The sequence below is a fragment of the Mesoplodon densirostris genome, chromosome 16, assembly GCF_025265405.1.
Source record: "Mesoplodon densirostris isolate mMesDen1 chromosome 16, mMesDen1 primary haplotype, whole genome shotgun sequence".
Lineage (NCBI taxonomy): Eukaryota > Metazoa > Chordata > Mammalia > Artiodactyla > Ziphiidae > Mesoplodon > Mesoplodon densirostris.
The window spans coordinates 45,127,361-45,153,145 of NC_082676.1; the positions used below are offsets into that span (position 1 = coordinate 45,127,361).

A 25,785-nucleotide genomic window follows, 5' to 3' on the forward strand; every position below is an offset into this window, starting at 1 on the left:
GGACAGTGGCTACTCCTCAGCTTCCTGGACCAAAGTACAGCGGGTGAGAGTGGGGGACCAGTTTTGATGAGGTGATTCAAACACTCCTTTATTGAGTCTTTAAAAATAAATCCCTGTAAACACTTTAAACTGGGAATGTGAAGCTGAGAAGTAGAATCCCAATAACTTGTGTCCCTGGGAGCTGGGAGTCTTCTCCGAAGAAAGCTGCTTCTGCTCTGCAGGCAGAGTTGGGGGTGGGTATGCTATATATGCTTTCTACAAGTGGAAAGTCCTGGGGACGGGGAGCTCAGTTGCTCTCGCCATCACTGCTGATGATGCCACGCATATGTGACCAGTCTGGGGGTGGGGGGCGGGGCCGCTCTTCCTCTGAGTCCAGGGTCCTGCGGTATAGTTCCCCCGGTGGGGCTGCTTCTCCTGCAGGGTTCCAGGCTGTGCGTCTGCGTGGCCGGCCTAGAGGGGAGGAGAAAGCAGGAGATGAGTGCTCTGAGAAAGTCCATGCTCCATCTGCTCCTGGAGAGTGGAAGGAAGCCCCTCACCTGAACCACTGATGATGTTGGTAATGTCCAAGGAGGCTACCTCAGCTGCCTCTTCCCGCTGCTCCTTCAGGGCCCGACACTTCTCTAAGGAAGGGTTACCTGGGGCAGAAGAAGCTCGTGGTCCTCTCCTGCCCAGCAGCCAAGGCTTTCTCCTGCAGCCCCCAGGGCACGCCCAGCCTCACCTTTCATGCCCAGGGCTTCCAGCTCTGCCCGGAGAACACTCAGGCGTTCCTTGTGTGAACGGCAGGAGCCCAGCAGCTTCTTGTAGTTTCGATGAGCCCCACAGGCCCGAATGTAGCGCTTTAGCCTCATCACAGACGGGTGGTCCTCACCAGGGCGACCAGAGCCAGCCTGGCAAGGGAAGATAGCAGCTGAAGGCCAAGCCTCTTGGGCTTGAGTCAGGGTCTCCCTCTTCCTTGATGGTAGCCTCCCACCCCATCTTCAACCCTCACCTTCCTGCCTTTATGTTCTGGACTGCCATCTGTGGAAGAGGAGGAGGAGCTTCGTGTCCTGCCTTTCTTGGAGCTCTTCTTGGAAGAGCGGTTCTTCCTCTCCTTCTTGGGGGTCCCCTCTGCCTCGCTGTCACTCACCTCCTTCTCCGAGTCACTTGCCTCGCCATTGATACTGCCCACGTTGGCTGTCTTTCCAGTAGTTGGTGTCATCTTCCTCCAGCTGTCTTCCCCATCCTCCTCACTGCTTCCACTCTGCCTTTTCCCACCCTTCGACTGGGTCTTGTCTTTGCTCTTCCTCTGCACTAGGGGCTCTTCATCTTCCCCACTGCTATCCCCGCTGCCTGCTGCTGATCTTCCCTTCTGTTCCTCTCTGTCCCCCGGGTATCCCAGCAGTCTTGCTGCCCTGCTTTTCTGCTTACAGCTCCTCTCCTCCGGAGAGGAGGACCTTTGACCTCCACTGCTCTGGGCTGTGAGTTTCCAATCCTCTTCTTCCTCTCTGTTCTCTTTTTTCTTGGCTAGGGTCTCCTCCTCCTCACTCTCCTTTTCACTTTCCTGGTGGCTTTTAGCTCCTTTCTTTCCCTTTGCCTTCTTTCCTGGCCCCTGGGCACTTTCCTCACTGTCTTCACTCTCCTCCCTGGCCTGTTTCCTACTGGCTGAGGCCTTGCCTGGTGCCTGCTTGTTCTTTGTCCCAGGCTTCTTCCTAGTCCTGCCCTTGGACTCCTTTTCCTCCTCCTCCTTCTCTTCCTTTTCCTCATCTTCCTCTTCCTCACTGCTTTCTTCTTTCCAGACCTTACTCTTTCTGGCAGAGCCCTCTTCCTCCTCCTCACTGCTCCCCTTCACCTCCTTCTCTAATCCCATCTTTGCAGTCAGGTCCCTCTGCTGTTCTTCCTCATCACTGCTCTCAATTGCTTTCTTTGAGGCTCGCTTTGGATTCTCATCCTCGGCTGGACTGACTTCTGCTGCCATCCCATTCTTTGCTGGGAGGCTGAAGCAGTCTGGACTGGAGGCTGCAGAGCTGGGCTCTGGAATGTGGAGAGAAGAGAAGGTTGGGACAGGTTCCTCCTGTCCCTTCTCCCTCCACTTGGGATTGGTTGCCTTGAATCCTGCTCTGATGGAGGGAAGGGCAGTAGGAAACAGCTCTCAGTCCACCCTGTTCCTGGTTCCTGACTCACGGGCCACGCACCCTCACCTAAGGCCTTGGAACATAACACACGCACAATAAATACCTTTAGCATGAACCAACTATGCACAAGGCACTAACCTGACTCCGAATTGAAACGGAACCTTTTTCTCGCTGGGTCACGGCAGGGGATGGGAGACCTCTTGGCCTTCTTGGCAACGTCGAGCCTCTTTTCCCTGCCACCGGCTTCATCCACCTGTGTGTGCATCAACAGAGCATCACGTGTACCAAGGTTGTGTTCTGCCCCACCGCTCTCAGGCCCCTCCTCCACGGCCACAACCCCCTCCCCTGCGGTGGCCCAGGCTCGGGCCCACACCTGCATCTTCAGCAGCTCCTCCTCCACTAGCCGCTTCAGCGCCTGCTTCTCCTCGGGTTCCAGGTGGTCGCGGCCCGCGTGAGCCAAGAACCTCCGCCGCACGATGGAGTGCGTAAGCGTGCTGCGGAAACACGTGTCACGACGGAGTCCCCGTCCCGCCCCTGCCCTTTACAACCCCGCCTCCAACCTCCGGTGCACCTGAGGTCCGGGCGGCCTTGGAAGAAGCTACGGGTGAACTCCTGCATCTCATTCTCCCGAGCCATTTTGCTCCACCTGATATTGGCGGCTCCCGCCTTTTTTCTTCTCGGCCTCCGTCCACGCGTTTGACAGGAGCTTTCGCACGCGCAGTATCGTGGCGCCGTGAGGTGGAGGACCGTTGAGTATCCGTTACGGGCCGCTTGGACCCAGAACTTTACGAGACAAAACTTGCCTTCCCCGAGCAGTTGGAGAGTCTCGCGGTTCCTTCCTTTTCTTAGAACGAATCTCTTTTGAAGGAGAATTCTCGTTAGAAACCGATTGGGAACCGGCTACACCTTTGGATGTAACAATCAACCCGCGACGCTGCCTCCGTTCGTGGTCACGGGCAGCAACTAGGCATCTGTGATTTTGAAAGACGGAAGGAAAAGGGCGTCCTCGCCAGGAGACTAGGAACCCCAGGAGGAATGTCTTCTCGTGGCTTCAAATCGCTAAGCACATTTCGAATCAGTAAGGGTGCCCTCCAGCGTCCGCCATCTTTGTGACATCATCGCGTCGGCGCGGCGCCATTTTTAGCGTATCCCCTGGAAGCAACGTTCCTTTCCCGGTATTCCCCAGGAGGGTTGCCGGTGTGGTTCCGATCCCTGGGCGCGGGGCACGCCGGGAGTTGTAGTCCCAGCGGACACAGCCCTGCCGACTCTCCGGAAGTGGAGGTGGGAGAGGCCGGGCTGAGCCGGCTCGGGGTAGCCCGGCTCCCGGCCAGTGCTGGGGCGCTTCTCTCGGGGCGGGTCATGAACGGGCCGGCTGACGGCGAAGTGGACTACAAGAAGAAATACCGGAACCTGAAGCGGAAGCTCAAATTCCTCATCTACGTGAGTGCTGGGGTGGTAAGGCGGTGGGGGGTGAGGCCTGGTGCCCGTAGGACTTCAGTTTACCTTTGTGTGAAGAGAGTAGGGTGAGCTGTGGCCGGCGTCCGGGCTCCGTTTACGGACGACCGTTGGCTCAGCTCCCACCTTGCCCGTAATACAGGAACACGAGTGCTTCCAGGAGGAGCTGAGGAAGGCGCAGAGGAAATTGCTGAAGGTGTCCCGGGACAAGAGGTGAGACACGTTGAGGGGAGGAGGGAGGCCAGTGGGTGATGTGGCTCCTATGGATCTGCATTCGGACCCCATCCTGGAATGGGCCACAAATGCATGATGCCTGCCTCGGAGCTGTTGTGAGGCTCCAACAGGCCAGCTGGAAGGGACGAGGGCCCTGGAGAACATTGCAGAGATGGGAATAAACACTCTGGTTCTCTCCGCCCCTTCCCTCAGTTTCCTCCTAGACCGACTTCTGCAGTACGAGAACGTGGATGAAGACTCTTCTGGTGAGCAAGGTCATGAAAAATTGGTGGAGGACATGCTCCTGGCACTCCAGCAAGCTTCCTGGGCCCTCCCTTTAGGCCTCGGAGGCCAATACAGCCTCCAATGGTTCTTAAGCCTAGTCGCTTATCCTCCTCCTCACTATTCTTTCACTCAAGTATGAGTGAGTATCTGCTGTATTTCAGGCAATGAGCTTTGCACAGAGGATACAGTGGTAACCAAGATGGATAAAAGCCTCTTGGAATTTGTATTCTTGTTGGGGGTAGTAAGTAAGCAAAGAAATAAACTAGAATTTTAGATTTGAGGAAGAAAATCAGGGTTACGTGGTAGTGATTGGAGTAGAACGGGGGTTGATAAACTTTCTCTGTAAAGGGCCAAGTAATAAGTATTTTAGGCTTTGCAGAACGTACAATTTCTGTTGCTCTTATACAGCTCTGCCTTTGTAGTGCAGAAACAGCAATAGGTGAGGTGTAAATAAGTGAGCATGGCTGTGTTTCAATAAAACTTTATTTATGAAGACTGAAATTTGAATTTCATAAAACTTTCACGTCATGAAATATTTTTCTTTGGAGTTTCTTTTCCCCCAACCATTTAAAAATGTAAAAGCCGTTCTTAGTTTACAGACCATACAAAAGCAGATGGCAGGCAACATCTTAATAAAGAATTCAAGAAAGGCTTTTTTCAGGAAGTAATGTTGGAGCTGGGACCTAGGTAAGAAGAAGATATGAAGATGAGTGAGAGATTTCCCACAGAGGGAGTCACAGATGCAGATTCCCTGAGGTAAAAACGTACCAGGTTTTTTGAGGAGAAGGGCTGAAGCACATAAAGCACTGTTCTCAGACTTTTTTTGAGCACGGTTTATAACCAATAATATATTTTATATCGTGACCAACCCCCACGTACTTACTTGCTTATAAAACAAAATTTAGTGAAATAATGTTAAGAGCCCTATGTGCAGTTCTGATACTGTTTAGACTGCTTTTTTTTTTTTCCATTTAATGCTGGTTGTAAATCAATAAGTTGAATTTGTGACCCACTATTGGGTTGATACCCACAATTTGAAAAAGTCCTAAGGTGGGCCTTTGTGGCCCAGTTTTTCTCATAAGCCATGTCACACGCAATCACCTCTCTCCATAGTGTCTAGAGCAAGGGTCAGCAAACAGCCAGGTTGCTTGTTTTTGTTTTATTTATTTGTTTGTTTGTTTGTTTGTTTATGGCTGCGTTGGGTCTTCATTGCTGCGCGCTGGCTTTCTCTAGTTGCAGCGAGTGGGGGCTACTCTTTGTTGCGGTGCGCGGGCTTCTCATTGCGGTGGCTTCTCTTGTTGCGTGTGGAGCACGGGCTCTAGGCGCGCGGGCTTCAGTAGTTGCGGCTCACGGGCTTAGATGCTGCACGGCATGTGGATCTTCCCGGACCAGGGATCGAACCCATGCCCGCTGCATTGGCCAGCGGATTCTTAACCACTGCCCCACCAGAAAAGTCCCCAGATTGCTTGTTTTTGTAAATAATGTTTTATTAGAACATGCAACACCTATTTATTTACATATTATAGGAAGACAGTAGATGAGGTCAAAGAAGTAGGTAGGAGCCAACTCATGTAGGTCATGGCAAAACATTTGGCTTTCACTCTAACTTTTCATTGCCTTCGTGTTCCTTCCTGGAGGTCTTTCAGTTAAACTTCCTTTTGGAGGGGGACTTCAGGATAGGAGGCTTGAGGGAACCCAGCCTGTTTATGATCAGAGTGGGATATAGTTGAGAAACAAGAGCCAGAGACATAAGCCACCACTTATCTCCTGGAGAAGCCCACAGTGTGGTCAGGGAGACACCCACATATGACACGTCCTAGCAGAGTGAGGAGAGCCCTGACCAGTGAGGGTAGAGGGTTCTGGAAGAGTCAGCCATCAACTGGGCCTGAGGGATTCTGGGAGACTTCTCAGAGAGGTGGCATTTAATCTGCTTCTTAAAGAATCTATCTGAGCAGAGAAATCGGGAATAGCATATTTTACGTGCAAATGGTTATCTGTTAAGTGAATGATGGGCTTTCTAGATAGAGGCACAAATCTGGGGAATGAATTTTGGTTTTGAGAAAATAGGTTGGTGTGATGTGAAGAATACAGTTTGGTTGGGAGACCAGAAAGGTGGGTTGGGGCTATATTAAGAAGCACTTCAAATGCTTCCAGGCATTGGGAAGGATATGATCAGTTTTGTGTTTTAGGTTGTTCTGCGGTTGGGGAGGACAGTGGGTGGCAGGAGAGGTGAGATTGCTTAGCAGGCAATTTTGACATGGTGGTGACCTGACCTCATGACAGTTGGAATGGGGAGCAGTGGGTGAAGGTAGGAGAGACTTGGGGGGCAAATTACCAGGACCCTGCATATGTGGAGTGGGGCAGAGGTAAGCGCTGGACAGCTTAGAGGCGAATAAGGAGAGAATAGCATAAAATGGTCAGGAGTCGGAGGCCTGGGCTCAAGTCCCAGTCCAACACCTTCCTCTCTCAGCCTCCGTGACTGCATCTGAAAAGCGGAGGTGACGTCTTCCCTTTCCTCCTTGGATAGTTCTGAAGACAAGGAGAGGCAGTGAATGTCAAGCACCTGTTCAGAGCCTGGCACATAGAAAATGCTTGACAGTATGTTTACCGTGGAGGAGTCCAGGCAGGAAGTAGGTCATAAAGGACATTTTAAGCAGCTGGGGAAGCTGTGGGCCTCCCCAGAATAGCACCTGTGTGCCCTTCAGATTCCCCAGAACCCTTCCGTAGAGTTGAGATTATGCCCCTCTGGGGTAGACGGGACTCCCACCCACTACTTACCAGCCCTCCCCCTCACAGACTCAGATGCCACTGCATCTTCAGATAACAGCGAGACAGAGGGGACACCCAAGTTGTCGGACACGCCAGTCCCTAAGAGGTGAGAAGAAGCCATCATTCTTCCCTGGAGGGTGGGGGGGGTTGGAGAGGGTACCTGGGCTGCCTCTTGCCTCTGACCCCCTCCCCTGTCCTTTCTCCAGGAAGAGAAGCCCTCCGCTGGGGGGTGCCCCCTCCCCCACCAGCCTCTCCCTGCCTCCTTCAACAGGGTTTCCCCTTCAGGCCTCTGGGGCCCCCTCCCCATACCTGAGCTCGGTGAGTTGGGGTCAAGGGTGGGAAATGGTCAGATGCCTGGGAATAAGGTGGGCATCATTTGGGCAGAGGGTCCAGGCCTCAGGGTGAAGCCAGCCCAGCACCAAGAACATCTGTCTGGGTGTGGCCAGCAAGCGTCCCTCGGAGGGGTGTGAGTCGGGGCTGCCTACTTCTCTCTGGTGTAGGAACGGGGGACAGGCGTGACTGAGGAGAGGAGACCCCAGGACACAGTCCTGCTGCTGTCCCCTCCCGTCTGTTCTCAGGAGCCACACTCATCACCATCTCTTGTTTTTCCATTCTTCCTCCTGTTTGCATTTCTTCCTTCTGCCCCCACCCCATCCACTCCATTTCCCATCTCCATCCCCTCACTCCTGCCTGCAGCTGGCTTCCCCCACCTACCCCCCATTCCCTTCTGACTACCTGGCCCTGCAGCTGCCCGAGCCCAGCCCCCTGAGGCCCAAGCGGGAGAAACGGCCCCGCCTGCCCCGGAAACTCAAGGTACCCTGTTTGGGGGACGTTAGGGAGGGGCCAGAATGGCAGGACAGCCACCTGAGGGAGGCTCAGGACGGCTGGGGGCCTGTCCGAGAACTTCGAAGGGCTGATTTGGGGCTGCTGCTGATGGGGACCCAGCCCAGGGTTAGGCACTGAGGGGCGGGTCCCAGAAGTCCTGGCTCACAGGCTCCCTGTGAGACCAGTCAGGGCAGGCCCAGGCTGGGGGAGCTCAGAGTGAAGATGGCTGGGGGCCAGGCTCATTTTCACAAGTGTTCTGTACTGCCAGGCAGCCCCCAAGGAGGGGCAGAGTTGTGGGGTCTAGAATCAAGTCAAGGTTGCACCACTTAAAAACCATGTGACCATGACCCTCTAGGTCTCAGATTGTGTGTCTGTAAAGTGAGTGATCAAACCATGTGTAATCAGCAAGTGTTGTGGAGCATCTGCTGTGTACTAGGCACCGTGCTAGGTGCTGCAGATACAATAGCGAACAAAACAGAAATCCCTGCTTTCATGGAGCCCACGTTCTTGAAGGTAGGCAGGAAACAAGCAAGATAAAAAGGTGACAGTGTAGAAAGATAGATTCAGGTAAAGAGCGTGGAAAACACCAGAGTACATGGGGCTGATATTTACAGTGGGGTGGTCAGAGACTTAAAGGAAATGAGCAAAGCCCTCTGGCTCTCTGCAAAGTGTTTCATTCAGGAAGAACCAGCACAGGGGCCCTGGGGGTGGGTACGTGTTCGGCTTCTTCAAGGACTAGGAAGGAGGCCAGTGTGGTCGGAGGAGAGGGAGAGGGAGAGTGACCAGAGAGCAGGTCAGAACAGCACCTGAGGGGGCAAGGCTGTGGAGGGCCTCGGAGGTGTTGGGAAGTTTTTGGCTGGTACTGTGAGTGAAACGGGAGCCACTGGAGAAGGTGGGGCAGAGGGGTGTCTGATCTGATTGACGTGTTAAGCAAATTGCTTGACACTGCAGTGAATAGGCTGGTGGGTGGGGGGTCAGGATGGAAGTGGGGAGACCAGTGAGGAGGCTCCTGCAGTCAACCAGGCAGCAAGGGGGACGGGTGAAAAGTGGGTGATGGGTCTCTTTCAAAGAATGAGCCCCAGGAAGAGCCGTGTGGGCTGTGAGAGAGAGGGGCGTTGAGGGTGACTCCAGGGGTTTTGGCCTGAGCAGCCAAAGAAGTGGCCCTTTTCTGAGTCGGGGAGGATTGGGAGGAACAGGTTTGGGAAGGAAGGTGAGTTTGGCTTTGGATGTCTTGAGATGCTCTCTGGAAATGTCAACGAGACAACTGGGTAACGTGAGCCTGGGCCGCACGGGGGGCGTATTTGGAAGTCACGGGCAGGGAGGTGGATGGCAAGGAGAAGAGGTCTCTGCACCCTGAGCCCCGGGAGAGATGAGGACACGGAAGGCACAGTGCCCTTCCAGCTCTGAGTCAAAGTGAAATAAGGACCGGGCTGGCAGCTCTCAAGTTGGGTGAACTGTAGACTCGAGACTCTGGAGCCAGAAGTGGAATGGGAGCCCTGCTTGTGGTGATTAGGAGTGTGGGTTCTGGAGTTTTAACCCCAGCTCTGCCACTTCCTCCCGCATGACCTTGGCCCTTGAGCCTGGAAGATGAGTAGATAATGGGTGACGATACTGCTCAGCTCCTGCTTCACGCTACTTGGCAGGGGTTCTGCTTCCTGGGCCGGGCGGACTGGTGGAGAAGGCACGGGCCAGAGAAACCTGGAGCCGAGCGTGAAGGTGCGGCGTGGTGTGCGCTTGGCAGTTCAGGGCTCTGAAGTGCTGGCTCGAGATGCAGAGGCGTGTCAGGGAGCTAGTTCGGGGCAGGCAGGGGGAAAGGGCCCAAACCAATGGCGGTGCATGGGGGAGGGGATAAATCAGGGATGGCCTCAAAGAACAGGTGACATTTGAGCCCAGGGTGAGATTTGGATATTCAGCCTGAGGCAGTTGTGGAAGGAAGGCGGGACGCGGCAAAAGTGGTGTTTGGGCTGGAGCCGGAGGGGTGAGAGCGAACAGCGTAGCAAAGATAGGGTGGGTCAGGTCATAGAAGGCTGGGTGTCCTGTGAGGAGAGTGGGGGTCCCTGAAGTTTCTGGGTGTGGTGGTGTGAGGAGAGGGGAGGGGACGCTGTGAAGACTGAAGCAGGTCAGTCAGGAGCCTGGGCCTCACCCATTTTAGCTGAGTTTCCTCCACGCACTCGCCATGCGACTTGGGCGCATCATTTAACTCTCGGAGCCTCCACTTGCTTCTCTGTTCTGTGGGGTCGTTGTGAGGATAAAATGAGTTAAGAGAGAGAAAACACTTAGCCCAGTGCCTTGTCCCTAGTACGCCACAGATAAGCATTCGCTACCGTGGGTCACGCTGAGGAGGCCATGAAGTCAGTCCAAGCAGGGGTAGGACATGGGGCCTCGGGTAGGTAATCAAAAGGTGGTGGCCCGAGGAGGGGGACAGTCATGCCGCCAGCCTTTTCAGTCGTGCGTGCGCATCTGCTCCCGTGTGTGCACGTGAGTGCCTGATACTGGGTGCAAGGGCGCTGTTCAGAGCTGGGCTTCCTGTCTGTCTACAAACCCACTCTGGCCCTCCATGCCACCCTAGGAACAGCGGCGTTGAGGGGCCCGCCTTGAGAAGCAGAGAGTAGGCCACAGGGGCCCGAATGTGTTAAGGCAATCAGAAGGGCCACTGTGAAGACCACTGCCATCTCCCCACCCAGGGCCAGACTGGACTCTGCCTGGTGGGGACCTGGCAGGCCTGTGCTTTCAAACCTCCATTTCCAAGCCTCCGTTTCCTCCTCTGGCTGATGACCTCTCCTCCCTTCCAGGGTGGTCGGAATGGTGAGAGATCATTAATGGAAGTCACCTGGCACATAGTAGGTGCTCAGTTTGTGCCCACAGGCAAAGCAGGAGGCCCACAGAGCTCTGGGAAGGATTCAGAAGGACCTGGCAGGGGTGGGGCTGGAGGGCTGGGCAGGACAGAGGCCACTTCCCAGCCTCAGAGCACAAGGCAGGACCTTTGACAAATAGAAAAGGACAGTCCAGGTGGAAGGACTGGCGTGTTCTCAGGCAGTGCCTGTCCTGAGTGCAACGAGGAGCCGGAGGCCGAGTAGAGGAGTGACACACTCAGGTTTGTGTTTTAGAGAGCTTACTCTGACTGCAGTGCGGAGGAGGAGCTGGATCTTGGAGAGGCTGAAGGCAGGGAGTCCAGTTAGGAAGCTGGTCCTGTAGCCCAGGTGAGCTGAGAGGAGGGCCTGGCCTAGGCCGGTGGCTGTGGGGATCCCAAAGAGGGGCCCCTCCCAGATACAAGAGGTAGAAGCCTCCCATGGCAGGGGGTGAAGACCTTTGACACCTTCCACCGAACCAGTGAGCCTCTCAGGAGGGAGAGGAGGCCAGTGTGGCAGGTGGTATTGGAGGTGCCTGGAGGCGGGCAGGCAGGCACTCCAGGCTGGCTCTGGCTCTGGCTCTGGCTGCTATCCCAGGGGCAGCCACAGTGCCTTACTGGCAAGGGCAGGGCCCAGCCTTTCCCTCCTGGTTTCCTGTGAGACTCCCTCCACCGCCACCCTCATCAGCACTTCCATCACCACCCCTCACCCCCACACACTTGCTGGTGTGAGACTCTGCAGGGCTGAGGTGGGGCAGGCTCCCTGATTCCAGCCGTGGCTGGTCTGGCTGTGTCCACTACCCCTTGAATGAGCCTTTGCCCCCTTCCCCATCCCCTGGAACTGTCTTACGGGGCAGTGCCAGCCTCCTGGAGGTCCCAGTGCCTCCCTGATAGGCCCTCCCTGTGTTTCTCCCCACTGCTGCAGATGGCGGTAGGACCCCCCGACTGCCCCGTGGGAGGGCCGCTGACCTTCCCAGGCCGGGGTTCTGGGGCCGGCGTGGGGGCAGCCCTGGCCCCACTGCCCCCACCCAAGATGCCTCCCCCTACGATCCTGAGCGCCGTCCCTCGGCAGATGTTCAGCGACGCGGGCAGCGGGGACGACGCCCTGGACGGGGATGACGACCTGGTGATCGACATCCCGGAGTGAACCCCTCTGCCCGACCCCCTGCCCAGCGCCCTCTGTGTCAGCACACGTGAGCCCCCAGCTTCCACAGAGACGTTTATTGACGCCCGGTTGCCATGCTGTGGCCACTGACACAATCAGAAAAGGCGTAAACATGCATGAATGTCCCCCGGAAGGTGGGCCCTCTCCAGGGAGGGCAGGGGCCCTGCCTTCACATCCCAGCCCAATCCAGGGGACAGTTATTTAAATGAGTGGCCAGGAGCATCTGCCACCTCTCAGAGAGGCAGAGACCCTGCGGTGGCCCCCCACTTAAAAGGGCAGCTGTACAGGGCTCGGTGGTGGTGTTTTTTAATGAAGATTCTGCATTAAAGGAGTGGTTCTTTTTTTGTGTATCATTTTCATCTTTGGAAACTTCCTCCTCCAAACCCCCCCTAATCCGACCTCCTCCCTGGAGGGGAGGGGGCCGGGCAGCCTGGAGAGGCAGGAGAGAGGAACAGCAGCCGGGTCCTTGGGGCAGGGGCACTGTGGGATCCCCCCTGCAGGTGCGCTCTGGATGGGTGGTTTGCATATTTGTCTGCTGTAGCGAGTCAGGCAGGAGGAAGTTTGCATATGTGAATATAGATCTCCACAGTCCCTCACAAGAAGACAGACCCACAGTCACGGAGACGCTCACGAAACAAGACAAGTAGTGCGGGGTGGGGCCTCCACCCCGTGTAAACGTGCAACACACTCGTGCGAAGGCTGCCTACTGGGCCCAGCCCTAAGGGTCCTGTGCTGGGCAGCCACTGTCCTGCTCAGGCTGAGGGCAGGGCTCCGGCTGCTGGGGGCAACTGGCTGGTCAAGGTGTGCCAGCGCTCCAGGGCTGCGTCCGGCTGCTGCAGACAGTCGCTCCAGTGCTTCCGGGCCTCTCTCCGGGCGCCTGGCCCCAGGGCCACGCCACCTGGGAGCAGTAGAGGCAGGCAAGATCAGGGCCGGGCTCACTGCCGGGCTGCCCTCCATCAGCACCACCCAGCAGGCTCCTCCCTCACCGATGAAGTCGTTGGATTTGCCAATGTCATAGTCCCAGACTGTGACTTCCAGAGTCTTGCTGGCCAGAGTGGAGAGCTCCATCTCGTAGAAGAACTCCTGGGACAGGGCAAGCGACACCTTCCATGAGGCGCAGCCCCCACTCCCAGCCCCAGCCCCGCTCGATTTCTGGCCTCTGCCCCATTTACCTCATTAAATTCCGGGTTTAGAGTCTTCTTCTTCACACATGTTTTGTGCTTGGATTTCTTATCCACATCCGGCCTCAGGTATCTGCCGCGGGGGAGGAGGGACAGGTGGGGGAGCAGATCAGTCAGGGACAGGCCAGGCCCAGAAGAGGATGGGGCTGGTGGCAAGTCCCTGGGGAGGGGAGGGTGGGCCTCGGGGCAGGGCGAGGGCTCACGTCTTGACGTAGGGGTCCGAGTAGCCATTGACGTCCATGGCAGCCAGGTGGGCACAGCGCACGATGCCCACCAGCAGCCCGCGGCGCCGAGAACTATAGCTGAGGCTCAGCAGGATGCGCCCGCGCTCTTCCAGCAGCCCAGGCCCCTGCTCCACCTGCTCCAGCTGCCGGCAGACGCGGGCGTCAGCTGGCACCCTCACCACCTCCCGCCCAGATGCAGTCCCTGTGGGTGGCTCACCTCCTTCAGGTAACAGGAGATGCCCCTCAGCGCCACAGACATGGAAGAGGGTGAAGCCAGCTGAGAGGGCAGAGAGAAAGTTCTGGAAACCTGATCTCCCCAGGGCCCCCTTCCCGTGGTACCCCGCAGCCCCGCACAGACCGGGACCTGGTGCTCAAGGCAGATGTTAAAATGCTTCTTCTGTGAAGGCTTGAGGCGGCGGAGGGGTACACGGATCTCCCCGATGAACTCGTTGTGGCTCAGCTTGTCTTCGTCACAGACGGAGATCCTGGTAGGGAACTGCAGGGTCAAGGCCCCCTGGGGTACCTGAGCCCCACTCCAGTTTGGGAGAAAGGTCCTCCGACTGATGTCTGAACACTTCGAGGCTGGTCCCAGCTCTACCCTAAATACTCTACACCTCACTTGTAACATGGGCTGCCTCAGGGCTGTGTGGGGAGCACCAGGCCCGGAGCTGGGGGAGGATGCTTTGATTTGCCCTGTTCCTCTGCACCTCCCTTTCCAGCTGCCCAGGCTGTCCCTGGCCCATTAGGACCTGCTCAGCTCCTTGAGGAAGCCCTCACAAATCTTGGGAAAACACACACACACACACACACACACACACACACACACACACACACACACACACACACACACACACACACACACACACACACACACACACACACACACACACACACACACACACACACACACACACACACACACACACACACACCGTTCAGGCCTGGGGACAGGATCCAACTGAACATGCAGAGGGTGTGCACTGGTGGATGTGGGTCACGGGTCTAGGATGTAAGAGCTAGAAGGGCCTGAAGGAGTCGGACCAGGAGCGCATACCTCCCCCTAGAGCCCTTGTCCTTTCCTGTGTGGAGCAGGGAGCCAGCCTGGGAGAGACTCATGAACCCAGCAATTAAGAGATTATTGCTTTTACTTCCATCCGTCTAGGTCTGCAGCCCCTTTCCCTGGCTTCTGCTGTGACACTCTCGAGCAGTTGTGTCATGCAGAGGTGTTCAATTCCCAGCTCCGCCACCTAGCAACCGCATGACCTTGAGCAAGTCACTTAACCTCCCTAAGCCTCATTCCCATTTCTGTCCACTCCTTAGAGATGTTAGGGAGACACGGGCAGCAGAATGGGCAGACCTCTGCTGCACCGGTCTGACTTAAGTCAGGGGCTCTGAGAAGGGGTCTCAGTGAGCAGGGAGAGATTGCAGGAGAAGGCAAAGCCTCAAATGATGAGTGGGATTTAGGCCGGCAGAGAGAGGAAGCAGGAAAAGACACGACAGGCAAAGGTCAGGAGACAGGAATCCGACCAGTCGCAAGAGGGCGGTCCTCTGTTGGAGGAGCAGTAGGAGCTATTTGGAGGGCAGGAACCCAGGGGAACATTCTGGCCTGCTCCCGAAGGGGACAGGGAGCCACTGATGGTTCTACAGCATCCGAGGGCTTAATGGGAGGTGGGTCGACCAACCAAAGAAGGTTCCAATGACAGCTGTCCCCAAGGAGGTGCTGAGCTGGACTCGTTGGTAACCGGGAGGACGGACCCCTCACCTGAGCACCTTGTGGGTGATGTCATCATCTGTGATTCCGCTGTACGTCAGGTCCTCATTCCACACGGGATTCAGCGTGTTCCTCAGAGTCTTAGTTTTTAGCTTATTGGCCTTAGGTGTGGGGACGAAGTGTTCACAGTACATGTCCCCCAGACCCACAGAGGCTGGAGGCAGACGAAGGTTGGGGGCAGACCCACAAGCTGGGTCAGGCTGGGGGGCGAGGGTAGGGGGAGGCCGTTACCTTGCAGGCTCCAGGCAGCAGGTGCAGCTTGACGTAGGGGTCGGCCAGGCCGTTGAAATCCATGGGCTTGAGGCCCTAGGGATGAGGGGAGGGAAGAGAGCTGTGAGTTTGCAGCCTGCCCACCCTCCCTCCCTCTCTCTCTGCAGTGTGGACCCTTGGGGGCTGGAGAGCCAAGATGGGTGCTGGGAGAGGAGCAGGAGTCAGGCCTGGGGAAGGGAAGGGAGGATGGAAACGCACCCCTCTCAGGGTAGGAGGCAAACAGGGCCGGGGCTCTCGGGGGGCAGGGAGTACCCACCTTGGCCCTGAGGATCCTACAGTGCAGAGTGCAGGAAGCCTGGTCGTAGAGAAGGTCAAACTCCAGCGTGCCCAGGGCGGCTGGAGAAGAGGGAAGAGGCAACCTGAGTCCGTGTGTAAAGACAGGTGTGTGTGAGAGACAGGTGGGCAGGCCTGCTACGTGTGCCAGCTGTGAAGGTTTGTGCGTGTCTGTGCCTGTCAGCCTGCTTGTGTGTGCACGTCTGGGTCCCTGGCTGGGCTGCAACTGGTGCTCTGTGGGTGGTTGAGTGCCTCAGCAGAAATATTGAATATTGAGCCTAGCTGAACCTGTAATCTCCACTCTGACTGCAGCTGTGGTGGCGGTGCCCGCCGCCTCCCCACCCCCAGCAGGGCCCCATCCCCTTCCCACAAGCCTGGAGGCCCCCATTAGCACCCTGGGCCCTTCAAGCCCACAGACTCACTGGTATCATCCGAGTCATAGCTGTCCACCTCAGCTCCATCTTCGGGCGTGGTGGCCCCAAGGAGGGCTGTAGGGGGTGCCAGGGCCAGGGGGCCCAGATGAGCAGGGGCCTCTCCGAAGCCCCCGCCACCTCCTTCAGGTCCTGGTCCCCGGCGGGGGAAGTAGTCAGAGATCTGGCGGATGGGCCGGATGGGCCCCGGGCACACGTTGATGGCCATGTGCTCTTGGATGTTGATGGTCATGCGGTCGCCCCTGCGGCCCCTCATGCAGCACCCCTGGCTGCGGGAGGGAGGTTCGAGTGAGCTTGAGCCCGGGGCTGACTTCTCAAACCTACCCGTCTGCTGGCTGAGGGCCAGGCGGCACCCGCCGGGGTCTGTGGGCCCTCACTGGCCTCCCTTCCTAGGTGCTGAGGGAGAGGGCAGCCTGTGCCCGCTGACGGGCAGGCAGAAGGCCTGGGCCCTCCAGACCCCAAGCTGTGCTCCACGGGGCTGGGCTGCCAGCCCACTCCCCCCAGATAGGTCCTGGCTCCACCTCAGCCTTGCCCACCTTCCTCTAGATTGTCCCTCTGTCCTCTTCCCAGTGCCAGCCCCTCATTCTGGGCTTCTGTCTGCCCTGGGCCCTGCCTACCCCTGAAGCTGCCCCCTAGGCCTCCTCCTCTGTCTCTCTGAGGCTTTGACTATCCTTCTGCACCAGGCGCTTGTCTGGTCTGGGGGTCACCCACCTCTTAGGTTTTCACTTCCCACTGTCCCTTCGTTCAGCCCCAGGATCTGCCCGCCTGCCTGGGCCCCCCATCCGCTGCCACCCAAGGTGAGGACCCCTGCCTCAGATGCCTCCTCCTGAAACTGGCTCTCCAGAGGAGCAAGAAATTACAGCCTTCGGAGAGCTAAACACCCCCAGGGGCACACACAGGCTAACACACACTCACCCTCACCCTCTCGCCCCCGGCAGCCCAGCCCCCTGCACCTGTCTCTGCGCCTCCAACAGGTGCCCAAGCACTGGGGGGCCAGCGGGTGCGAGCTGGGCGGTGGCAGCCGGCGATTCCCAGGGCGGCCGGCGAGAAGAGCGCCGAGTCCGGCAGTCTGAGCCGAGAGGGAGGGAGAGCAGGAGAAAGTGCGGGGAGGAGGGGGTGGGGGTGAGCGAGGTGGAGGCGAGGATGCAGCCGGCGCAGGCGGCGCGGGGCGGGGAGGGGCGGACGGAGGCTGGGGAGGGGGCGGGACTCTCCCGCCGGCGCCCGCCCGGGCACACTTAGGAGCGCACACGGGTGCACACACATTCACGGGCAGGCTGGCACACGCATCTTGCACGGGCACTCCCGCGCACACGCCTGTGCCCACGTGCACACACCACAGTCATGCACAAACCCAGACACGCGCTGGCACACTCACCCTGGAGAACTTCGCACACACACGCTCGCAGACACACGGGTTCCCTGCGCCGCCAGGAACCCACAGTGAGAACTGCCCGGTGTTCCCCAACTCCTCCCCGCGCCGCCCCCGCGCCGAGCCGGCGGAGCCTCCCTCCGCCCCTCTCTCCTAGCTTCTCTCCCGGGTCTCCAGTGCAGACCACCGGCCTAGTTGCCGTGGCGACGCCGGCTCCTCCTCCTTCCCCGCCCCCTACCTCGCGCGTCCTTATGCCCCTCCCCCGCAGAGAGCGTTTGGAGGAGGGGGCGGGGTGTCTGGCCCTCCCCTACCAAATATCCGTAGGGGCGGGGCCTGTGGGGGCGGGGCTTAGAGATCCGCAGTGACCCAGGAGCGGGCTGGGGAAGGGGGTCTGATCCGCCTGCGGTCCCTGGTTTGAAATCTCGGGGTCTCGGACCCTGGCTGGGAAACCTGAGAGTCTGAGGCCTGAGGCTGTGGCTTCCCCCCACGCCTCCTTCCTTTAGTTGTTCAGGCTTCTCTCCTGTGACCCAACCCAGCCCCCGAGGGTCCAAGTCCCCTTCTCAGGGATGGCATCTCCTTTGGGAATCCGCCTTCCCTCACCCTCCCATCTCCAGTTGACCCTCAGGTGGAGCGGAGCGTGGGGTTTCGCTCTGAATGCCTCAGAGCCCTGCAGGCCTTCCTCCCCTCTCTGCTGTCTCTCACCTGAGCCCTGCCACCTGCCTGTTGGTCTAACTCCAGCCTTTGATCTTGGCTCTCCGTTGTCCAAAACTTGCCAGCCCCCAATGACAAAGTCCTCACAGTGACCTTCAAGGCCCTTCAGCCCAAGACCCTGACTTCTCTAATCTCATCCCCCGTGCTCATCTTGCTGGCTCTCAGGACCATTACTTGCGGTTCCCGGAACACACCTGGATCTCTCACACCTGTGCACCTTTGCTCATACAAGTTCCTCAGCCTGGAAGATCTTTCCTTTCTTCAGGGGTCATCCCGGACCCCCTCTTCCTAAGAGACTTACTGGAACATCTCCCCACCCCCAGCGCAGCCCCCAGCTTCCAGTGCTGTCGCAGCCTCAGCCCTGGTGGTGCTGGTTTGTCACGTCTGTTTCCATTTCTGTCTCCCCCACTACTGGGGAGCAGAGGCTGCCGCATGCTAGGCCTGGCACTAGTTTGGCATCACTAAATATTGTGATTTTAGGTTGCATAGCAATGTGAATATACTTAACATTGCTGAACTTTGTGCCTGAAAACGGCTAAGATATAACTATTCATTCATATGTGGATTTTTACGCCAATTTTTTTAAAGTAAGAGAAATGTAAAACCAAACTATGCTGAGATACCACTTGTCACCCATCAAATGGTGAAATTCAAAGCAAATGTTAACCACAGTGTTGGTGAGGCTGTGAGTAAATGGGCACCACCTCGGTAGCTGAAACGGAGCAGGACCCTATGGTCTTAGCCCCTCCGTGTCCTCAGCCTGCCTTTTGTCTGTGGGAAAACTTTAGCCAAACAATAAGTTTAGGGCTTCCCTGGTGGCGCAGTGGTTAAGAATCCACCTGCCAATGCAGGGGACACGGGTTCGAGCCCTGGTCCGGGAAGATCCCACGTGCCGCGGAGTAACTAAGCCCGTGGGCCACAACTACTGAGCCTGCGCTCTAGAGCCCGCGAGCCACAATTACTGAGCCTGCGTGCCGCAACTACTGAAGCCCTTGCGCCTAGAGCCCGTGCTCCTCAATGAGAAGCCACCGCAATGAGAAGCCCGTGCTCCGCAACAAAGAGTAGCCCCCGCTCGCCACAACTAGGGAAAAGCCCGCGGCGCAGCAACAAAGACCCAATACAGCCAAAAATAAATTTTAAAATAAATAAATAAATAAACAAAGAATACGTTTAATCAGAGAAGTGAGAAAATGCAGAAACAAAGGAAAACAGTCCAGCAAGACTAAATAATAATAGTTTAGTCATTAAGCATAGTTAAGGACCCTTAGTTCCTTCTCAAGGGCTATAGATAATATTGAGCCATCTCCAGTGAGCTGTCTTGTAGATACTGAAACCCGCACCAGGTGGAAGAAGTTAACTACATGATGACCAGACTGTAGCCATGACATAAGCTCCCACAATTCCAAGAACTGGCCTCCAAGAAATGGGAACAATCAACCCCGGAACTAAAGGCTAACTGTACTTAAAACAATCAAGATGACACTGATCAGACCACCGCAGGACAAATTTCAACATGACTGTCAGAGCTGACTGTGCTGTTCCTGCATGTAGCCCCCTCCCTCCGTCTATAAAAGCTCTTGCCCACTGATTTGCAGTGGGGGGGAGTCGCCCTTTGGATAGGAGTCCACCCTCCCCACAGGTTGCCAGCATCCAAAATAAAGCAAACTTTCCTTTGCACCAACCTTGCTCCTTTATTGGCTCTTGCGCAGCAAGCAGCCGGACCCCACTTTCAGTTACATAGCCACTGTCAGACTCTTTGATCCAAAAAATCCACTTCTAGGATTTGGCCCATGAGCAAAATAATGGAAGTTCAAGGCTATTAACTGCAGCATGTCTTCAATGGCAAAAGACTGGAAACAACCTAAATGTCCACGACTGGTTCAATCAGTTATGAGAATTTCATACAGTGAAATAACATGCAGCCATGACAAAGAAAGAGGCCCTTTATGTACTTGTACAGAATCATCTTCACAATCTCATGGTAACTGAAAAAACTAAGATAAGGAGGAGCATGAATGGAATGCTGCCATAAAAAAAAAAGAGCGCTTATATATGTTTATTTGTGCATAAATTATTCCTGGAAGGCTGCACAAGAAAGTGGTAACTATGGTGACCTCTGAGGAGGCTGCTGTGAGGCAGGGGAGGACAGGAAGAGGATTTATTTTGTACCATGTGCATATGTTACCTACTCAAAAGAATACACTAAAATAATATCTTTTTTTAGATAAAGGCAACAATTAGGTTTCCTCTGAGGTTCTCCAGTATAAGAAAGGAGGAGGCAAGACTAAGGGAGACACCGTCCAGGAGCAGGTGGGTTTGGGGAGAGGCAGACCTGGGCCTGCAGTAAAAGGAGGGGCGAGCTGGGCAAGAAGCCCAGCCCTGCTTCCTGTACTGCTTTCTTCTCCTGGGGTTTAGCTCAGGCCCAGCAGCTCACCTCCAGAAAGCCTTGTTGCAGGAAGGCAAGGATGAGGCTGGAGTTCCAGCCAGTTGCAGGGGAAAATACAGACAGTTTTGAGCCCTGGTTTGTCCAGAGGTGGAAAGGCTTTTCATCCATCCATTAAGCCAATAAGTATTTATTGAATACTTATTCTATACTGTGCTACGGCTATGTCCAAGGTCAATGATCTCTGGCTTCACAGGCTTGTAGGGGAGACAGACAAATACAGACAACTCCAGTGCAATCAGACTGATGCGGTGACAGGGGATGGTCAGAAAACTCAGGTTCACTTCCCAGGGGAAGTGTCATCTCAGCTGAGACCTGGAAGATGAGGAGGAATTACTGGGTCAAGTTGGGGCAAGAGCGTCCTAGGCAGAGGTGTGTGCAAAGGCTGGGGTGTGCTGAGGAAGGGAAACTTGGGAAAACCCGAGGTGGGTAGGTAGGCAAGAGTCTCGCAGATCAGGGTAAGAAGTTCAAAATAACACAGGAGCCAAGGGAAGCCACTGGAGGGTTTTAAGTAGTGGATCCACGTGTTCTGCTTTGTTCTCGCTGGGGGAAGAGGGAATAGAGATCAAGCAGTCCGTAGGTCGTTGCAATAAGCCAGAGGAGACATAGGGTTGGCTTGAATGAGAGGGGGTCGGGGCGGCACTGGAGGGGAAGGGAAGTGGATGGATTTGAGATTTAGGTTGGAGATGAGCCAACAGGTCTTTTTTTTTTTTTTTTTTTTTTTGACCGCACGTGGCATGTGGGATCTTAGTTCCCTGACCAGGGATCGAACCCGTGCCCCCTGCAGTGGAGGCATGGAGTGTTAACCACTGGACCTCCAGGGAAGTCCCAGCCAACAGGTCTTGATTATGGGTTTGTCAGGAGAGAAATAGGGAGGGGTTTGAGACGATTCCTAGGTTTTTGTGTTGAGCAGAGCATCTAGAGGAATAGTGAGCCCATTTGCTGCGAGGGAAAGAGGGCGCAGGTTTGAGATAGGAGAATCAAGAGCTCCATTTGGGATCTATTGAGTTTGAGATGTTTTTGGACATACAGAGCCATGAAGCAGGAAGTTGGGTAGGGGAGTCTGGAGGAGAGGAGAGGGCTGGGCTGGAAATATGCATTTGTGAGTCACCAGCATATAGATGGTATTTAAAGCCATGAGACTGGATGAGATCACCTAGGGAGAGAGGGTATAGATAGAAAAGAGAAGGTCCAAGCCTGAGCAGCTCAGAGGAGGAGGAGTCGAGAAAACTGGTGAGTGTGGCCCCCATGCCTGGAGGCAGGGATGCTGAGAGACAGAACAAACCGTTAGATGACAGAAGTAATCGTTAGATGTGGCAAGTTATGGGGTCATTGGCAGACCTGGCCAAAGTGGCTTCAGTGGAGTGGGAGGAACAAAGCCAGGTCTGAAGGGTTTGAAGAATACACTAAAGGTGAGGGAGCGATGACAGCAAGTGTAGACAGCCCCTTAGGGATTGTCTGTCTATACGCTTTTTTTTTTTTTTTTTTTTTTTGCGGTATGTGGGCCTCTCACTGTTGTGACCTCTCCCGCTGCAGAGCACAGGCTCCAGACGCTCAGGCTCAGTGGCCATGGCTCACGGGCCCAGCCGCTCCACGGCACGTGGGATCCTCCCAGACTGGGGCATGAACCCCTGTCCCCTGCATCGGCAGGCGGACTCTCAACCACTGTGCCACCAGGGAAGCCCTGTCTATACTCTTAACGATGTGCATCCCTGAGTTCTCTCCCCTGTGGTCCCCGCGGGCAGAGACCATGCCCTGGTGATTTCTATCTAAGCCATAAATGGAGCCCAGCACATAACAGGGGCTCAATACATTTATTTAATGGTTGGATGAATAAATGAATGGATAATTCACTGCTTGTGTCCAAAGGGCCTTTTCTTTTTTTTTTTTTGGAAAAGGGGAATTTATTTATTAAAGAAAAGTCGTCTGCATGTTCTAGTTAAGTTAGTACCCTTGACGTTAACACTTTGGATTGAAACATGCCATCTTTCAAATAACAAGTGGACTCTACAAGCAGCGCCTACAGGTCAATTCATGTAGCGTTTCAAGAGCCCAGAGGGACACTGAAGGGAGGTGACACCTGCCCGGGTTGACGACCTTGTCTGTAAACACTGTCAGAGGCTAGAGGCACGGCCGAGCACGCTGCCGCCACAGAGGTTTTTCAGCAGGAAGATCCAAGCACGAGTGTGGCCCGGGTGCCCAACACCCAGGGTGGGGCCCCCTCCGGCCTGCCCTTCTCCACTCCCCAGCCCAGGGGCACCCCAGGGTCTGCCCGCTCTTCCCAGCCCTCTTCTGGGAAGTAAGAGGCCCCCCTCCTGGGCCCGGAGGCTGGAGCACGCGGCCTACGTGCGGTTCAGGGTCTGGAAAATGAGGGAGATCTGCAGCATGACTGGGCCCGTCTCGGGGTCGTTCATCCACTGGGTGCTGCTCAGAGTGTTCTCGAGCATGTCTTCAAATGCTAGTAAGGCTTTAGGGTTGGGCAGGCCCAGCTTCACCACGGGGTTATCCAGGATGGCCTGAAACAGAAGGCTGTCGCAAAGGACCTTTTCTGGTAGAGAGGACAGCAGTGTTCTTTTGAGGCAATGGAGGAAACTGCCAAATCCACTCCAAAGGCTAAAGGCTCTAGACCCCTTCTCCCAGGACCCCGTCTCCCAGCTAAGCCCCCAAGGGCAGCTGCATGCAGACTTGGGGAGGGAGCCCTGGGCCAGAGCCAGGAACCAGGTTGAGTCCCTGCTGCCCCTCACATGCCTGTGTCATTGGGTAAATCACTTCCTCTTTCTTAGAAGAGATAAGTGCAGGGAAAAGAGGCCCACGAGAGCCAGTCCTGCAGGAGGCCCCATAGATGTTAGTCTGTCTCCTCTTCCCCGCCCCCAACCTTTTTTTCTTTTTGCGCCTTTTCCTTGTTTAGGAAGTAGAAGCTGACCCTAACAAGTACCTCCCAGGGTTGCTGTGAGGAGAATGGTTGGGTAGTCCCTGAGGATCGGAAAGATGAGGGGTACGAATCCAGTGGAGGAAGGAGCCTCCTTCCATTGGACAGAGGACCTCATACACGCCACAGACACATGCCTGGCGTGGGGCATGTCATGGAACTGGGACTGTCAGAGGCTGCTGAATAGGCAACTGTGTAATAAAACCAAGGAGACCCTGAAGTGTCCTTGGGCTTGGGTGGGGCGGGACACATATGTGATAGGCCCACCTGCCAATCAGAAGGGAGCTAATTCTTAGCCACTGGTGGGGTGGGGGGAAGAGGAGTGAAAGTGGCCGTTGGGAAGTGACAAATGGGAAAAGCAGAAACTAGAAAGGGGAAATGGGATGGCCCTTGGGGGAGCCCACCCAGAGAGGGGGAGTCCACCCAGAGAGGGGGAGCCCGTGAAGGCTCTGTGCATGACCAAGAGACCTGCCCCGAGATGGGCCAGGGGACTTCCTCTGACAACCCGCATGCCTGCAGTACCTTTCCCTGCAGCACCTGATGCAACCTGATGGGATGAGGCAGGAGGGCCTGGAGCCTGGGAGCTGTGCCTTCCCTGGGCAAGAACAGGGAAACAAGCAGGCGGGCGTGGACACTGCTGCCACCTAGTGGAAATGTCTGTTATTTGTCTAGGTTGCTAACCCCAGGGCTGTCCTCAGCTGAGCACTGCGAGAGACAGAGTTTGGGCATGGAGGAGACCCCTGTGCCCCTGCATTTGAGGACACGAGGCAGGGGGTAGGCTCAGGGAGGAAGATACATGCCAATGGGAAGTGTGTGTTGCCCACATCACTTTGCCCATCTATGCCTTGTCTCCCTCTTCTATAAGATGAGGGCAGCAGTACCTAACTCATAGGATTTTGTGATGGTTAAATGAGTCAGTCCATTTAAAGTACTTGGCATAGTAGCAAGTGCTCAATAAATGCTATCTGTGGTCAATCCAAGGGGTAAGTGGAGATGTTTAGCCCTGTCCCCCCTCCCCCCGCGAATCCACTATGCCTGCTATACGAATGCAGCTTTCCTTAGTCCCGGCTTTCAGCAAGATTGCCCAACCAAGTCCCCCTATCTGTAAATCCTGGGGCTTCCACTGTTATTGCTCTATCATCAGCATCAACCCAAAGGCTCTGTGGGTCCCAATCCCTTCCCTTTGGATTCGGAGGCTTGGGGGGAAGGATTCCAGATCCTAGCACTTTCTCTCTCCCCTCACCCTAGAGTGTGTGATCAGAATGGCTCTGGGCAGTGACATCACAGAGCCCTCACCCCATCACTGGAGTGGAAGAGTGATGAGGCCGTGGCAGTGGGTGCAGGTGTGGATGTGGCTGGCTGGGCTGGGGACCGTAGAATCAGGTGGGAAGCTGCCCTGGGAACAGTGGGAAGGAGGAAGGCCGGTGTGTGGAGTGCCTGCCCCTGAGAGGCTGGGAGGCCAAGCCTGGGCTTTTCTCTTTGTCTCCATGCTTCTCTCCCATCCCCCCTGCTTGGCATGGGTCCTCCCATGGAGAGCTCAGCTGACCCTCAAGGAGTTCCTGGAACAAAATCAAGGCCCTCCACAGCTGTACTAGGGCTCTGTGGCCTGGCCAGGCCCTGGGTCTGCCTCAGCCTCTTGGGTGGGGGGCACGGGTCTGTTTGGCTCTTTCATAGACTTTGCTCCGGGTCCCCAGCACCCAGCCTGGAGAATGCCAAGGCCTTGGCCCGGGGAGCAGAGTCTCCACTCTTCCTAGACAGACCTGACTTCTTTGATTACCCAGACTCGGACCAAGCCAGGCTCCTGGCCCTGGCCCAGTTCATTGGAGAGAGACCTGTCCTCTTTGTTAACTCAGGTATGACCCAGCTTGACAAGGGGCTGCCCTCCTTGCCAGGGCCTGGAGGACAGCTGCCCTTGGCCCTTTGGTTGGAGGTGAGTCCAGGGCCCCTGTCTCAACCTCACTGTCTAGCAGGTTCCAAATCCAGGCTCTTCCATCACATCCTGGTGGGCGCTCTCGTGGTGGCCTTCTTCTTCCTGCTTTTCCAGTTCTGCACACACATGTAAGGCCTGTCCCCCTCCCCAAGCCCCGCCCAATTCAACCTTCCTTGGGAGAGGCTGAAGGACCCAAAGCCCAGGGAGGCGGCGGCGTGACCTCCCACCTCTGATCTCCACACCCCATAGGAGCTGTGAGAAAGGAGCCTAAAAAGCCGGACGAGGGCCCTGGACTCTGCCCTCAGTGCCCATACCCGCCCCCCTCTCCTGCTGCTGAATAAAAGTCCTTGCTTCTTTCTCCCTGACTGCTCAGCTACCCAGCCGGGGGGTCCTGCCCCGTCCTGCGGTCAACCAGTCACTGTGCTTTCTATCCCGAGGCTCCTGCTCCCTTCCCAGCCCCAAAGAACTGGGTGATGAGGGCCTTGGTGGCGTTCACGCAGATCGTCTTTATTAGCGGTCTGTAAAGCACCTCCCAGGGTCCCCCGACCCCAGACTGGAGGAAGCCTTGAGAGGTCTGTAGCA

General features: G+C 56.1%; 4 protein-coding genes across 7 annotated transcripts; 2 read left to right on the forward strand and 2 right to left on the reverse strand.

The window, feature by feature from the left end:
* Positions 1–62: 62 nt before the first annotated feature.
* Positions 63–3,290, reverse strand: HIRIP3 (HIRA interacting protein 3). Its single transcript, XM_060120584.1, has 7 exons — positions 2,683–3,290; positions 2,485–2,605; positions 2,250–2,364; positions 989–2,010; positions 719–887; positions 537–635; positions 63–450 (listed from the first exon to the last, which is right to left on the reverse strand). Exons 1-7 carry the CDS (start codon positions 2,745–2,747, stop codon positions 287–289), a joined length of 1,755 nt encoding a protein of 584 aa, XP_059976567.1. The 5' UTR covers positions 2,748–3,290; the 3' UTR covers positions 63–286.
* Positions 2,654–12,850, forward strand: INO80E (INO80 complex subunit E). 4 transcript variants are annotated; one of them, XM_060120589.1, is made up of 8 exons: positions 2,654–3,551; positions 3,709–3,779; positions 3,993–4,045; positions 6,861–6,939; positions 7,040–7,151; positions 7,530–7,646; positions 10,766–10,858; positions 11,432–11,512. In XM_060120589.1, exons 1-7 carry the CDS (start codon positions 3,471–3,473, stop codon positions 10,835–10,837), a joined length of 585 nt encoding a protein of 194 aa, XP_059976572.1. In that variant the 5' UTR covers positions 2,654–3,470; the 3' UTR covers positions 10,838–10,858; positions 11,432–11,512. The 4 variants fall into 4 exon arrangements, with proteins under 4 accessions (XP_059976572.1, XP_059976570.1, XP_059976571.1 ...); XM_060120587.1 differs by lacking the exon at positions 10,766–10,858 and having other exon boundaries at positions 2,655–3,551; positions 7,581–7,646; positions 11,432–12,850; XM_060120586.1 differs by lacking the exon at positions 10,766–10,858 and having other exon boundaries at positions 2,658–3,551; positions 11,432–12,849.
* DOC2A (double C2 domain alpha) lies at positions 12,365–16,806 on the reverse strand. The gene is made up of 11 exons (XM_060120585.1): positions 16,775–16,806; positions 15,813–16,090; positions 15,374–15,453; positions 15,079–15,153; positions 14,839–14,948; positions 13,435–13,561; positions 13,294–13,353; positions 13,056–13,219; positions 12,844–12,925; positions 12,658–12,754; positions 12,365–12,569 (listed from the first exon to the last, which is right to left on the reverse strand). The coding sequence occupies exons 2-11, from the start codon at positions 16,075–16,077 to the stop codon at positions 12,424–12,426; spliced, it is 1,206 nt and encodes a 401-aa protein (XP_059976568.1). The 5' UTR covers positions 16,078–16,090; positions 16,775–16,806; the 3' UTR covers positions 12,365–12,423.
* A 7,786-nt stretch (positions 16,807–24,592) lies between these two features.
* On the forward strand, positions 24,593–25,474 carry C16H16orf92 (chromosome 16 C16orf92 homolog). The gene is made up of 4 exons (XM_060120592.1): positions 24,593–24,656; positions 24,968–25,126; positions 25,244–25,331; positions 25,453–25,474. The coding sequence occupies exons 1-4, from the start codon at positions 24,593–24,595 to the stop codon at positions 25,472–25,474; spliced, it is 333 nt and encodes a 110-aa protein (XP_059976575.1).
* The last annotated feature ends 311 nt before the right edge of the window (positions 25,475–25,785 follow it).